Consider the following 16,819-nt stretch of genomic DNA (forward strand, 5'->3'; position numbering starts at 1 on the left):
ACTTATGATTCTTACCCATGTGTTTACCCTTATGGCCTCTCGGTCATGTGCAAGACTTGAAAATATACCACATATTCCCCCCTTCGAGACTTACACAAAGTCTCGAAAAAATAAAAGAAGATACATACAGGTGTATTTAACATGACAAATTTAACAACCCGCCCTTTTTACCATTGAAACAACTGTATGGAGTCTAAAAGTGAGAGTGAAAAACCTGTCAGGCAGCTAATCTTTCTTGAAATATCCATTGAACAATGTAGACAGGAAAATTCTCTCACGGTCCCTCTGCCAAGGCGACCATACGTGGAACTTCATACCACTGAAATGAGGAAATTTAGCAATTTGTGTATGGAAATGATTTAAGCAAATACATATGGAACTCTCAGCAAATTAAAACAAGACAATGTCCAAAGTCAGGCTGGTCGACCCATCGCACCTTTCTATGGACCTTTTCCTGCCTACCCCACTGTCCCTAAACATCGAGAAAAAGAAAACATCTGAGGTCCCATTATATTTAGAAACCATCACTTGCCAAGCATGTAATACACAAAAAAGACAATTCATTTTTAAGAATACTAATGTAACATCTAAGAGAAGACATAAGACTATATAACGCTGCAGTTTCTCAGCAGCCTTGACTCCGGTATAGTATCGATGACGTCTTGACTCTGGATGTTGTATCGCCAGTCCACGTTCAGAGTTCTTCAGGCCATTCGTATTTTCATGTTTGAAGTGTCTGAATCCATTCAGCCCATCGGAGTCCCTGACAATCTACCACCCTCACAGTGGTCTTCCCCCAATATGTTCTAGAATGAAAGAAAAGAAAACCAGTATCTTTTGCATACATAACAGATACAAATTAAAACATCAAACACAGAATAAGAACACTTCTATAAGTAAAAATGTGAAATTAGAAATCATATAAGTCAAAATGTGAAATTAGAAATCATATAAGTCAAAATGTGAAATTAGAAATCATATAAGTCAAAATGTGAAATTAGAAATCATATAAGTCAAAATGTGAAATTAGAAATCATATAAGTCAAAATGTGAAATTAGAAATCATATTGTTCCTTTGTTGCCATATCCCCCCTTCGAGACTAAACAAAGTCTCGAAAGAGCAAAACAAAATCAACACTACAAACTACGCAAGCAAAAACAGAGGTAAATAATAGGATTATAATCATATGAGATATTTAAAATGGATATTCCTCCACCAATTCGATCTTTATTGCGTCATCCTCATCCACGTCCGTGTCAGCTTCGTGTAATAATGGCATCAGCGTTTGCTCGCCGGGCAGCACAACTCCAACCCATCTAATTATCATAGCCTTTGCAAAGGTCAACAACAGCGTGCAAAAACAAAACATCACACACAACGCCAGAACGAGCGCTACCAAAACCTGAACTAACACTGCCCCTAGTGGCCCCAATTTATCCTGTAACCAAGCATTTGCAGACCATCCCGCGTCTTCTGATGGGCCAAACGCATCTCTTATGAGCTTCAATGCCCCTATGACACTAGTCATATTATCAGAACTATCAGGAATCAAAGTGTAGCAGGCATCTCCTGTTAAATTTAAAGCAACACATAAGCCCCCTTGTTTGGCCAAAATATAATCAAGAGCCATGTCATGTTTCAGCAACGTCAGTCTGTGACTTCTCTGGGTGTTTGACAACAATTCGAAACCTCTTATGGTTTCGTTCGCAAAGCCTTGCAAGGTGTAGGTAATGTTGTCGATGTGATCTGCTAAGAATGTCACACCATACCACGGAAAAAATCCTATACCCCACTTCTCTCCTAAACTTATTCTCCAATGGAAGGATTCCAACTTGTGAAACTGTGCCAACTCACGTTTTCTCCTACTACTTGAAGCGACATCAGATTGGACCCCCTCTGGCCCTACTCCCTTCTGGATAGTAAGAACCTCATATGGAAGTTTCAACAGTGACATATAACAGCATCCTGTCCACCCATATGGTAGAAATATGTATGCCTTATTACCACAGACCCACCAAATATCCTTGAAATTCCCTATAGTCACATTCCCCGGCAATATCTGATTATGTACCCTTAAAATTGTCTTCTCTTTGTGTTGTGGTACCTGAAAAGATGCTTCATACGAATCATTACTATTCCCACGTTCCATTTTACCCAAGTCCATCATATATTTATCACACTCTGATAACCCCATAAACGTTCCCGGCCCTTCATGAGTTGTATTTGAACAAAAACAGCTGGTAGCTCCTACTGCTGTCACCTCCATTATATCAGGGACCGCTGTTCTGATATCTTCATGCTGATCAAGTACATTTACATATGGTAATTCTGCCAACCAAGAACAAGTCAATCTAGGCTTAAAAAGGTTCATTGCTAAAGCCATCACTTTATCCACTGATGATTGCTGTTGATACAAGAGCCATGATAATGCATAACTTTGACACATAGTGGTTAGTGGTTCTGGTATAGTCTCTAAAATCGAAGGCCATGAGCTTGGCGATCGGATTTTCACCAGACACGGACCATCCGTTTTCACAACCGATCTTACGGAGTGGGTTACTTGCTGAAACCATAAGTTCCTACCTGCCCAAGGGTCTGCGATTTGTAACACTGAAGGATCAAACCCAAATGCCTTCCATTTAGTGTCTCTCTTTTGTATTGTATGGTAATGATCCATCATGTACTCTGGTGTCTGATCAGAGTCAACAAAGGTTTCATCTATGTTTAAACTAGTCCTCTGGGCTGTCATAGATGACTCTACATACTTCTCTTCTATCCTCTGTTCTCTAACTTCAACAATGTCATTACTGCTGTTCACGCTAGGCTCTATTTTTGACATTTGCTTCTGGAGTACATTAGTCACATCCTTAAAGGTCCAAGATGTCATATTAGATATCTGCGTTGTATTTACAAATGTCGTAGATGCCACGGATGTCGTCGCTGTTGTAGCATTCATCCCCTTTGAAGTCATAACTAGAGTAGTAGCCAGAGTAGGTGTATGAACATTCTTAGTTGTTTTTGGAACTAATGTAACAAGCTTTATCTGTGTACTAATCACCTTTGGAGTGGTTACTGTAGTAAATTGTTTCTGAACTTCTTTAGTACCCATAGCAACTTCAATAGGCCCCAAATCTTTTATCAGGAGTGACACTCTACGAGTCACACGACCTGTGATCCAATAATTATGATATGGAACAAATTTGAACTCCGGTTCTTCATAAGAACACATGTATTCTCCTTCGTCTTCCCGGGTAACGTTACGCAGGACAAGGGAACAATCATCTTTAATTTTTATCCACCTAACCTCATTAAACAAAATATACTTCCTCTGACCACGAGGCACAACGTCATCGTCAGGTCTTGTCAACAACAAATCTTCACCACGACTATTTTCCCATTTGGGAAACAAGTTCCCTCCATTATTCCATCTCCCACATTGACAAGGAAGGTAAACTGTTCCTCCTAACCTAGCTCTGATCACAGTACTCAAAGGAGGTGACGTTATAGATATCACCTGAGGCGCCTTTGTAGTTACATGTGATGCATTTATACTTCCAATAGCTTTTGCCATTGAAGGAGTAGATTTCTCTTCCATCTGTCCAGCTTTCATCTGGAGAGTTGATGTCATAGTTGTTAATTCTCTTGTTTCCCCAACCTCTTGGGGGTCTATGCTTTTATTCCCCCCTAGTATCACTAGATACACCACGCGAACTACAAATCCTAACTCGGACCGCTCACTTCCAATACGTCGATCGTAAAAAGAACACCTGTAATCACCTTGATCTTCCTGTTGAGGCTTATATACATAGAGACTACAGTCTCCCTCAACCTTCGCTCTCCTTTTGTCATTAACTAATGTATATTTCCCTAATGGTGCTGTCTCTGACAGATCTAGGATCTTACCATGGCTATCTTCCCACTGAACTCTGAGTTTCCCTTTACCACTATTTTCTTCTGTACACTGACATGGAAGCCGAACTGACTTTCCCAAGGTTGCTTCAACCCTGGTTCTAATAACGGTCTGGTTTGACTCTTCTCCTAACTGGTCTCGGGCTCCTTGGTCTAACTGGATCCCTGGGTTGTCCTGCAGCGGAGTCACCGCCCTTTGATATCTCTGACGCTTTGCAGGCAACTGAAATAGGTCCTGCTGGGTCTGGGACATGTTGAAAGACAATGTCTCTAAATCTTCTGTCCTGTCCATCAACTGCCGAGTCATCTCTGGCATCATCAGGAATGTGTACAGAAACATCAACATTGTCCACAACCTGGGTGATCTCTCCTTCTGAGTTCTGACTCTGGGGATTTTCATGCATCTCCCTCTCTGGTGTGTGTTCTTCCACATTGACTTCGGGCTCTCTTGAGCCTTCAACATCTTGAATCAGTGAATGTGGCGCCCCTTCACTTGGTGCTTTAACACAATGTGATAAATGATACCATGTAGGAGACCCCTTAACCTGGACCGCGGTTCCAGTACTGCGAACCACTTCAAACGGTCCCTCACGGCGTTCGTTATACCACTTCCGTCTAAACACCTTCACGAACACCTTGTCTCCAGGTTGCACTGTGATCCTTTTTTGCTCATCGAGCTTCTCCTGCACCTCCTCCTTAGTTTGCCTGTCAGACACATATGTGGATATTCTTTTATGTAGATTAACCATGTATGTAACATACGTTTGCATTTCATCTTCTAAAAGGGCCAAACTTGGACCTTTCCCACTTGTCCGCAGACAAGGCGTTGGCATCAGTCTTCCTGTAACCAACTCATGAGGTGTCATATGTAAATCGCGGAGCTCACTAGAGCGACATACCATTAACGCCAATGGAAGTGCTGCTATCCAATTTAACCCCGTGTGCTGGCATATTTTGACAATACGATTTTTCAGAACACCATTCATTCTCTCGCAGATTCCTTGACTACGTGGGCTATAGATTGCCCCAAGACGCTGTTTGATTCCTAATTTTTGCAAAATCAATTTCACCGTCTTATCCACAAACTCTTTCCCATTGTCTGAGGATATTCGATCTGGAAGTCCCCACCTGCTTATGACCTCTCTGCATAAGAACTTGGCAACCGATTGAGCATCCTTTCGTTTTGTTGGACAGGCCTCAGGCCATCGTGAAAATCTGTCCACCACGACTAGCATGTACCTTTTCCCTTCAATCGGTTTTATCATGTCAACATAGTCTATAACTAGTTCCCGCATCGGACCTCTTGGAGTTGGGATGTGGCCAGGAGGAACCGGCACTCCCCTCCGAACATTGTTTTTCAGACAAATAGTACACCTGCCTATGACATAATCAATCTGTTCAAGCAAACATGGTGCCCAAAACCCATACTCTTTCGTGATCTTTCTCTTCACTTCCCCCCTTGCAACGTGAGCTAAGCCATGCGCCTCCTGAATCATCAGACCCAACAGGTCTGGAGGTGATAGTACCAGCCCCTCATGATTTCTCCAAAGTCCAGTAGCATCTCGGGTGGCACCTCGGTCTAGCCACAACTGTTTGTCCATTTCAGGAGCAGCTTCCTGCATTAAAATCACATCTTTGAGCGTAATTTTGTCTTCCAAGTTCACTTCATGCGTGACGAGAAGAACTTTGCCCAATTTATCTGCTCCAGTGACTGCTTTTGCAGCTTCATCAGCCGCTCTGTTCCCTTGTGAAACCCTTGACGCATCCTTCTTATGTGCCGCACATTTAGCTATTGCTATTTCTTTAGGCTTCATCATAGCATGCAACAATTTCATGATCTGGGCGTGATGCTGTATCGGCGAACCATCCGTTTTCTTAAACCCTCGGTTCTTCCACACTGCTCCGAACAAGTGGCACACATTATGTGCATATGCAGAGTCAGTATATATCGTCACTCGCTTCCCTTCTGCCAACAAACACGCTTCAGTTAACCCCACCAGCTCAGCAAGTTGTGCAGATGCAGGCTGTGGTATCTCTTCAGCCTTCTCCACTGTAAATCCAGTTCCTTGGGCTTTTACTATCGCATAGCCGGCCCTTAATTTATCGCCCACACGATAACAAGACCCATCAGTCCAATACTCCAAGTCCACCACATGCAATGGGAGGGCTTGTAAATCCGATCTAAGTCTAGAGTATTTCTCTGCTTCATGAACACAATCGTGTGGCTCACCGTCTTCTGGGGTTGGCAAATTCTCCGCTGGATTTACCGTAACACATCTTGCTAGGGTAACATCTTCCTGCTCTAAGAGCCTATGATAGTCTCTGAGCCTAGACATGGTCAAGTTGTTCTTACCATAATTCAAAAGATTTCTGAGACTATGATGTGTAAGAATTGTCACTGGATAACCCATTGTTACAGATGATGCTTTATTGTACATTAGAGAAACTCCCACCATAGCTCTGTAACACAATGGTAACCCTAGCTCTACTTCTGAATAAGCCGTGGAGTAATACGAAATAGGTTGAGGACTCGTACCCGTACCCGTTGGTTGACAAAGAACTGCACATGCATATTTACCCCCAATGGAAGTAGATACATATAACACAAAATTCTTAGAGTAGTCTGGAATTGCGAGCGCCGGAGCCTCTTGCAACTTCTTTTTTGTCGTTTCAAATGCCAAAAGGCCATCATGTGTCCAGGACAGATTACAGTGTAGCTTAGCATTCCCAGTATCTTTGATCATAGCCCTTAAAGGCCCCGTCAAGCTAGCATAATCCTCAACCCATGCTGAGGAATATCCTGCAATACCAAGGAATGTCATCATCTCTCGGACTGTTCTGGGTTTTGGAGCCTTACGAATAGCCTCCACGTGAATATCAGAGATGCTTCTGTGTCCCTGCGTTATTGTTTGACCCAAATAGATTACCTTCTCCTGACAATACTGCAGTTTCTTCAGAGAGGCCTTGTGACCCTTCTCTGCCAGTATTTGTAGCAATTTAATTGAGTCCTTATGACATGTCTCCTCATCTGGTGAACAAATGATGATGTCGTCCACGTATTGGATTACATTGCTTTTTAGTACCTGCTCTATCCCCTCCAAATCGTCTTTCACTATTTTATTGAAAATGTGAGGACTATGTTTGAATCCTTGTGGCAGTCTCTCATACTCATAAGATTGTCCATTGTACGTGAACCCAAATAACCCTTGGCTTTCCCTACTGAGTGGAACACTGAAAAACGCACCACATAAATCTAACACTGTGAAATGTGTCGCTTTTGGCGGAAGTTGGGCTAGCAAAGTATGCGGATCCGGCACCTCTGCTGGAAAATCAACCACCACTTCATTGACCGCTCTTAGATCATGTGTTAGGCGATATGAATCATCTGGCTTCTTTATTGGCAACAAAGGCGTGTTGCTCTGGGGATCCTGTGTTATCTTTAACACCCCCGCCTTAAGAAGTCCTTCAATCTGTGGTTCAATTCCTCGGATTGCCTCTTCACTCAGTGGATACTGGTTCTTCCAAGGTGGTTTGACTCCTGGTCGGAGTTCAACTCTCACTGGTTGAGCTGACTTCACAAGTCCAATATCCGTATTATGCCGAGCCCACAAACATTCTGGAACTTGTTGTAGCATCTCTTCTCTCATTGAGTCTGAGTCCATCTTAGCACTGCAGATGGATTCATGTGTCATTCGCACGGTTTGTGGCTGTCCTATTCCTCGAGCAGAGATCATAATCTTAATGAATCTCTGATCCTCACTCGTCCAGATGGCAAGATTCTCTGTTACTGGTGTAAAAACAGCTTTTTCAGCCTCCGCCATCATTTCTCCCACTTGCTTCTGTGTATGTTCTTCACGCACCCACAAGGTCACATGTGGCACACTCTTCTCGATATCAAACTCTTTGTCCAAATAGTCATCTTTGTGTATTTTCATAGCTGCTCCTTGTGGTCCCAAAATTATACAGCCTGAATTTATTTGAACTTGTTTTGGTTGTCGGCTCAACCATTCTTCTGCGTTTATTTGAGCATCATCATTGAAATACTGGAGTGTGCAGTGAAATGGATACTCTGGAAGCTTTGCGTCGGGCATATTTGCGGTGATAAACTTTTCCCACAACTTAACTGGCTCAAAAAAATCTGCACTGAGATTTCCAATCCAAAATACTGACGACGCTCCAGTCTCTGTTGTCATCAATAATTGGTGAACCCTCTCGTTTGGCATTTCCACCAGACAGCCGTCTGGCGTGCATTTTATTGTACACCCCAATTTACACATAGCATCTCTTCCCAAAAGCGCAATAGGTGTATGTTCTGATACCAATATGGGTAACGTAATCTTCTTCTTTTTATAGCTGAGCTCGATTGGTTTAGTGAGAGGAACTAGCTGTTTTACTCCCTCGAACCCGATTGTCCGAATCAATTGATCAGACATGGGGAGATGTATAGCATCTTCAGGCCGAATACAGGTAAAAGCAGCTCCGCTGTCCGCCATCACTTCCACTGGACGATTATTTACTTTTACCTCTATTGTTGGATCTTCCTCCGGCCCTGATACTACCAGCTGACACCCCCCTCTCGAGTCTTCCGGGCACCCCTAGTAACCAGGTTCCGGGCCCCTGTAAGGGTTCACCGGTCCTCTGGGTGACCTTGATTGGCCCCTGAATCCTCCTCTGAATCCTCCTCTGAAGTTTCCTCCTCTGGTGTTTCCTCCGGGCCTGTTGCATTCGCGAGCGAAATGGCCTTGTTGTCCACAAGTATAACATCCGGTTGATTGCTGTTGAAAGTTTGGATTAAACCTTCCTCCTCTTCCGAAATTTCTTTGATCTCTTCCTCTCCAGGGCTGCGCTTGATCAAAGGCTGGCTGTGGGTAGGTGACAACTGGAACCACCGGCGGTGGCTGGAACGATTGGAGCTGAACCTGGTTCGGCTGTGGTAGTGGTACTATTTGATTTAGTGGAGCCTGATTCTGCATAACCAGAGCCTGCTTCTTCTCCATCCTCTTACTATCCGTCAGTTGTATTTGATTAAGTTTCCTGAGGGTCTCTTGGTCCTGGTCTTTTTGATCATGTTCCTTTTTCCTATACAGCTCAACTTGGTGGGCTATATGATCCGTGTAACCACTCTTTGCCATGCTTCCAAGACCAACCACCTCTGCCAATTTGCTTCTCACTGGCAGGGGCAACCCCTTCTGTATTCTGGTTCGCAAAATCGACTGCTCCATTTGATTCAAATCCGGGTCATTTCCTGTGACATTTCTCCACACTTGATGAACTCTCGACACATAGGCCCTCGGGTTTTCCTCTTGTCCCAGTGGATCAATAAAAATATTGTCAGGATGTACGTTTGTCGGAAATGTGTCTTTCAGCGCCCTGCACACTTGGCCTCTACTTGCAACAAACAGCTCTGAATCATTCACAGCGGTTCCCACATATCGATTAAGTCCAGCTTTCTGTAGAATCTCTTCCATAGCGTGAATTCCAACGAGGCTGGCCAAGAGTCTCTTTATATCTCCCATGGCCAGTTGCTCTCCCACTGTGATTTCTTCCAACTTCGAAATCCAAGGATGTGCTCCATCTTGAAGAGTAGGTAACTTTTCACGTATGTTTGACATATCTGTATTCTGCCAAGGCTTGTACTCCAAATTCCGTCCTCGGATAATGACTGGACAGATTTTTCCAGTCTCCTTCTTGTTTCTTGAGCGCAATGCATATCTCATAGCTGGTTTTGGGGAGCTCTTCTTCTGTAACTCTTTTTTCTGTCTATACAGTTCCTCCAATTGTTCTTCCAACGTTCCTTGGCGATCAGGGCTGGGACTTCTATCCAAGCATGAAAAGCATTCCTCTATGCTTCTTTCGATTTCTCTCATAGTTTTCCGGGCATCCTCTTCATGGCCCTCTTCATGGCCCTCTTCATCCTCACTGTCATCAGAGTTATCATTTCCTCTTATTTCCGCTTTTGCCAACATCCGCCTGACTTCAGGGTCATATCCTCCTCTGCACCCTTCCTGATCGCTTTGGTCACTCTCGTTTCCATGGTCCCGCTTTTGCCTCCTAGACCCAAACTTTGTTTTATTCTTACTTTTGGATCTTGGATACATCGTTATAGTTGTCTCCGCTCGTCCTGTTTCTATTATTCTGTCCTCCTCGTTTCTGATACGGTAGTCACCTTCCTGACTGATCACCGGGATTTGAGGATAGATTTTCTTAGCCATCGTCTTTACCTCATAGGGTGGTGGTCCCTTCACTGGGTTCATGTGTGAGAACGATGAATTGGTATCTTTCCTTAGTTTTTCTGTTTGTTCTGTGTTTTGTTTTATTTCTTCTGCAACTTTATCCCTCTTATCGTTTGCAGCTTTGATCAGTTTCTGTCCCTCATCTTCAAATAACTGGAGAATGCCAAGCTCCACTTGCCTCTTCTCTTTGCGTTTTATCCCCTTTTTTCCCTTCTTTTGCTCAGCTTTGTATGTCGATACAAGTACTAGCATTATTTTAATTACATCTGGGTTAAGAGTCCCCTCCATTGGCCATGGTTGGTCAATTTCAGGCCAGCGTTTGTGCCATTTTTCCGATATTTTTGCAATGTTTGCGATGCCCCTAATTAAAGGATTATTCTTCTGTACTATCTCAACAGGAGTGATTACTTTTGGATTTTTAGTGTTCTTTTTTCCCATTATAACGGCTTCCTTATGTTCCGTTATTGTACTTTAAGAAGTAATTGTTAAAATTAAAACTACTCAAGGCTATTTAGATTACTCCCCCTTTTTTTTTTTTTTTTTTTACCCAATTAATCAATTAACCAATTAATCAATTAACCAATTATCCAATCAACCAATCAACCAATCAATCAATCAACAATTATCCAATTATCCAATTAATCCAATTAATCAATTAACCAATCAATCAACTAACCAATCAATCAATTAACCAATTTATCCAATTATCCAATTAATCCAATTAATCAATTAACCAATCAATCAACTAACCAATCAATCAATTAACCAATTTATCTAATTATCCAATTAATCCAATTAATCAATTAACCAATCAATCAACTAACCAATCAATCAATTAACCAATTTATCCATTTATCCAATTAATCCAATTAATCAATTAACCAATCAATCAACTAACCAATCAATCAATTAACCAATTTATCCATTTATCCAATTAATCCAATTAATCAATTAACCAATCAATCAACTAACCAATCAATCAATTAACCAATTTATCCAATTATCCAATTAATCCAATTAATCAATTAACCAATCAATCAACTAACCAATCAATCAATTAACCAATTTATCTAATTATCCAATTAATCCAATTAATCAATTAACCAATCAATCAACTAACCAATCAATCAATTAACCAATTTATCTAATTATCCAATTAATCCAATATTCAGCTCAAATCGTCAAACAGTCACCACATTGAATATCCACCACAGCACAGATCAGACAACCCACGCACAATAACATAAATGAACATCTGCAATTGTCAGCAGAGGTTAGACTAAACAATCATATGCCATTAATTAATCAAATGCATTAACTGATCAATCCGTTGCCAAGTTGTCTATTTATTCATTTATTTATTTCTCCAAACTGCCTAGAGCATGTACTCTTTCATGTGTATAGGAGCAGGTCAGTCTCCTCTTAGGTTTATAAATGCAAGCAGGTTTATATGTGTACCATCAATGTTGCTTACGACTGAGAACACATACAAATATGGAAATGCAGGTTTTGTTTTTGTTAAAGAGTCTGTGGATAAATTTGTACCGGCCTTTAGTAGATTGAAGCGGAAGCCTCCTCATGGACGTCAGCAAGCCACACTCCGTGATGTGCCGGCCCGCTGCCTTGCCTCCCGTCTCAATTCTCATTCACCATAAATGACATAACAGACAAAAAACATGCAATGATTTAGTCTCTTGTGAACCCATTAGGTCCCTTTAACAGCATCATCAATTTTATTCCTCCCCTTTAAGAAGAGCTCATGTTTTATTTACTGACTCATTTAATTCATATATTTCTATTCTTTTCCAAGGGCCATACGGGTACTGCAGTTACACAACTCCACTTTATTTGTCCTGGTTTATAGTTATTTATCTTATGTGTATGCGTTTATCGTAACCAGGCTCATTTCAGTGGCTCATCGTTTTATTCTTTTTACTGTATCTCCCGGAAATCCCTCTTTTGCAGAGAAAACAAGCATCCACTCCTACCGGCCGTGCCATCACGCCCAACGGCGTGAGTGGCAACAGTGATCCAGAGAGAGCGCGCTTCGATCTCTGATCCAGAGAAATTCCCACAATCAACAGCTTATGTTTTACATTATTTAATTCATTTAGTCTTCTGGAAACAGAAGCTCATGGTTTTATACAATACCTCGGGCCACGTATCTATTCTTACAAATTATTAAATGACACATATACTCTCTGGAGCCAAATGTCACACACACACACACATTTTCCCTCCTCCCAAAGTCCATACACACACATTCTCTTCACTCCAGTTTTAGATATCTTCATTCATTACAGCATGCTTTCTGCCGCTATTTTCCTTACTTTTTCTCATAAAATTTGTGCTACCTTTGAGGTGTAAAAATCTTCGACGAGAGGCTGCTTCAGACACCGTTCGTCAACAAACGTCAGAGTGGTAACGGTCATTCGAATTGTGATTCTACACTCTCCAGTTATTAAACTGACCATAAGATGTCGTTTTCAGGTTTTAATTGCGGCCCATACTACATGCTCCTCCACTTGAGGGCTTTCTATTCTATCCGATTTGCGGCTTGTCATATGATCATTTCCTTTATTTCCTTTATTTCCTTTATTTCTCTGTCTCTTAACACTCTTTACATTTATTTATTCAAATTACCTGGATCCAGGTTTCCCACTTTTGTCTTTCTAACTTAATTCCGGACTATGTCAGAGCCATCGTTACGCAGTGGCTAATATGCATGTGTCTTACCGTTAATAAGTTGAGGGCCCCTCTTTATTAATCTCGCACGATACTATTTAACACACCTTACCGTTACCATGAAGCTATTCTAAACTATTCCTTGTATTTCTCATACTTCTTTTCTTCACTTTATATATATATGTATATATATATATTTATTTTTTTTCTCTATTCATTCCCCCTTTTTTTCATTAAATTTAGCACGGAGCCTCACTTTAAACATCAAATCAACAGGACATGTCCATAACAAGAAGGTTCTTAATTTACGGTGTGGCCAAACAACTCCACATAACAGCCCCAATTTATGACCAGCATTCAATGAGTGCGCTCACCGTTTTGTGAAGTTGTAGCAGTACTGCTGTTGCGGCCACCTCCGATCCTTTTCGTGACGCCAAATTTGTAGTCTCTTTCCTGCGACAGTGCTGTTGAAGTGATGATGAAGGATGCTTCGCGGACACTGTTCTTTTTGGTATAATAGAGTTTATTACAAACAAGCAACAAATGTCATAACGAACGTCTAGAACGTCCGGAGGTCTCAAGTCAAATCTGAGAGTCCTCCCTTCGGAGCTCTCTCGCCTCCTTATATCGGGTCCATGGCATGTAACAGCTGAGCTGAGCGTATAACCATGCATGGCTCCTTTGTCCTACATAACCATGCATGGCTCCTTTGTCCTACATATTTATCTTTCAGCCCCATGTCATATCTTGTGACCATATTCTCCACTTATGATTCTTACCCATGTGTTTACCCTTATGGCCTCTCGGTCATGTGCAAGACTTGAAAATATACCACACATGGATGTATCTGATGTTTGATCTGACTGTGTTTTCCAGCTGTAACTGTAACTCCCAGACGCCGCCCACCGTGAAGGTGGCGGTGGGCGGCGACCAGAGCTACCTGAGCACCGTCCTCTGCTGCTTTGTGGAGCAGCTGGCCAGCAAGACACCTGATTGGCTGAGCTACGTCCGCTTCCTCATCCTCCCCGTCGGTACGCATGGACTCAAACACGTTATCTTCTGACATGTAAACCTGCTCGCCGTGAACCTTCCCATGATGCTCCTTGTGTTTATTATCACCTCACCAGGACCCCACCCGCTCGCCAAGTACCTGGCCGGCATGGACAGTAAATTCAACAGCCTGTTCATGGACGCCGGCTGGAGGGAGCTGTTCGGTCGTCTGGAGTCTCCTTCTCTTGGTATGAGGGACTGACCTCTGACCTTTAGACTGACCTCTGACCTTTAGACTGACCTCTGACCTTTAGATCCAAACACATCAGTCTGACCACAGACTGTATATAAAGATGGCCGGCGCGTCTCCACTCCACTACAGCCGCTGTATCGAAGTCCCGCCATCACACCTGCCCGAGCCAATCACAATAAATATTTAAATACATAAATAAATACACAAGTTTGAAAATAAATATAAAATAAATAAATATATTTAAAAATTTATAAAAATAAATACATAAATAAATAAAAGGTAAAATTAAACAGAATTAAATAAATAAGGGAATTATTATCAATTTATGTCACATTTTATCAATCAATTAATGGCTCATTATTTTAAATATTATTTTTGCTACATTTAACGACATAATTATTTATTTATCGAGTCATTTATTTATTTATTTTATTTTGGCAGCTTCCGTCCTCCATAGCCCCCGTCATTGTCCCAGTTGTACACAAGAAACAGAGGATCATACTCTACCTGGAGACCTTCCTGATGTTCTGTATCCTCCCTGTTAGTGTCTGACAGGTGAAGCCTGATGATGATAAACACGTTGTCTCTGTTGGACAGATCCTGTGGGTGTCGCAGGACGAGTGTCTCAGTATCTGAGCGGAGCTGCTGTTTCTCACCTGTGTCCGATCTCAGAGGCCATGCTGACCTGCAAACACAAGAGGTACGTTTATAAACTGTCAGGATCAGACCTCAGACCTTCCCTCTGTTAACAATACAACTACAGAGACCCGAGTCTCTAAATGCTCCACACTCACCAGCACGACCTCACCTGTCCACTCATCACAACATTCACTTTACACTTGTTTAAAGGGACTGTTTGTAACTTCTTCCACGTATAAATCATTGCTGGTCGGTGTCTCATGAGCGCTCGCGTGTGTCTACGCTGTTCAGACTCAGACTCCAACACAAACTCCAGTGAAGCACCAAAACCTCTTGGTTGTATCTAGTGAAGCTGTTAAACAGTGTTGGCCGCGGTCGGAGGACGCGGAGGAGACCGTAGCTTTGGTCTCCAGGACCGGAGTCTCTGCGTCTCTGCTCCTCTGCTCCTCTGCTCCTCTGCCTGCCTTCACTCACACACCGCGCTCCTTCTCTCTCTCTCTCTCTCTCTCTCCACCTCTCACGTGCATGCTGCTCACTCCACACTGCAGAAGAGTTAGTTTAGCTCTGAGAATATCTAGTGAATGTTCAGTGGACGTTTGTGCAGAAATAACTGCTGCAGCTCCTCCAGACCAACAGAGGTTTCCCGTGTCTTGTGAAGTGACGGGGCTCCGCAGAGAGAAACGTTATCGTCTCCGACCAAAACTTCGGCGTCTCCCCCGTTCCCTCCGGCCGCGGTCGGGAGGCTGAGGCGGGAAAAGCCAACACTAGGATCAGCATTGATTCATGGAGAGACCTTCGACTGGTCAGCTAACATTACTGCCAAGCAGCTGAAATATAGAGTGATATTGTGCTTTTAGCTGACGTGTGTCTCCTCACTGTGTTGAGCGATGCTCCTTCATGTCTATGTAGAGCGAGCACAAGCGCCAGCAACAGGACGCTGACTTTAGTTGACTTAACGGACACAGGTGAAGCTGTTAACAACACATTTCTGATTCTTACAAACAGTCCCTTTAAAGTAACAAACACAACAGAAACACTGGAGGGAAACAGAGCAAAGATCACGTGTAGTTTAACAGAAAAACTCAAGAACAAAAAGAAGAAGTAACATTGCGTTCACACCAAGAGCAGAGCGAACCTTTCACACAATATGGTTACAAACAAAGTCAATGCAAAGAGGCGAATAGAGGCGAATTCACGTCGGGCGACGCGAATGACGTCACGTGTACACGAAATTTGCGTCATTTGTGTGAGTTTAAATATTCCAACTGGAGTGATAAATCCTGGTGTCTCTGTGTGGTGAAAGCCTCTCAGCGTTGAGATCGTCCTCCTCTCCTCACTGACGTCCTGACGTTGTTGAATCAGAAATGGAGGATAAATAAATCTAGTATGTGTCTGTGGTCACCCATCACATCTGTACAGAGACCAGAAACCACAGACTGTCTCTGGTAGAAACAACAACGTCTCTAGATGACGTCATGTTGAGTGTTGATGGAGCAGCTGCATAGCCTGGCACTGATCCATCCAGACTCCATTCAGAAAACAAGCATTTTAAAAGTTGTCAGCTTGTCGTCATGGTAATTTGATGATTGAAATGATTGTGCCCCTGCAGGTCACTTTCTCTTTTCTTTTGTTTGCATTCAAGGAGGTGAAGTTTGCATTTTGTACCTCAGGTATCTCACCACCTCACCCTGCGGCCTCCTCTTCCTCTGACCTTTAACCTTTTGTCCTGCATGTCCAGCCCTCCTAAACTACTAACCTGGTTCTGAAGGTTCCTCTGACCAACATGTGGATGTGGTTCAGATGCTGCTCTAACCTGTTTAATGCCCCACATGTGTCTGAAGAGACATTTTGTGTTATTTGTTCTGAGCGCCAGAGAATCTGGGGTTGCGTTAGAATACTCCTTTTCTCTGAGGAAGGTTCCTAACGGAGTGAAATGACCCTCTCAGTATCTCAGTAGCAGCCGTGATGAGAGCTGTTTGAATTCTCCAAATGTTAAGGAAAGGAGCTTCAAAGCTTCCTTTCTTATCTCCTTTAGTAGAGGACACACTGGAGCATCCTTTACCAGAGGAAAGGAGCTTCAAAGCTTCCTTTCTTATCTCCTTTAGCAGA

At 42.6% G+C, this 16,819-nt stretch overlaps 1 protein-coding gene across 4 annotated transcripts in view; it reads left to right on the forward strand.

Annotated features, from left to right (window-relative positions):
* LOC141765203 (phosphofurin acidic cluster sorting protein 1-like) overlaps positions 1-14,835 on the forward strand; it is a 33,173-nt gene extending 18,338 nt beyond the window's left edge. For all 4 annotated transcript variants that reach the window (XM_074631251.1, XM_074631255.1, XM_074631253.1 and 1 more), the window contains 3 exons: positions 13,705-13,859; positions 13,956-14,066; positions 14,669-14,835. In XM_074631251.1, coding sequence (XP_074487352.1) covers positions 13,705-13,859; positions 13,956-14,066; positions 14,669-14,820 — 418 coding nt within the window. In that variant the 3' untranslated portion in view covers positions 14,821-14,835. The remainder of the gene's footprint in view (positions 1-13,704; positions 13,860-13,955; positions 14,067-14,668) is intronic.
* The last annotated feature ends 1,984 nt before the right edge of the window (positions 14,836-16,819 follow it).

This window comes from Sebastes fasciatus, chromosome 3 (genome assembly GCF_043250625.1).
Source record: "Sebastes fasciatus isolate fSebFas1 chromosome 3, fSebFas1.pri, whole genome shotgun sequence".
NCBI lineage: Eukaryota > Metazoa > Chordata > Actinopteri > Perciformes > Sebastidae > Sebastes > Sebastes fasciatus.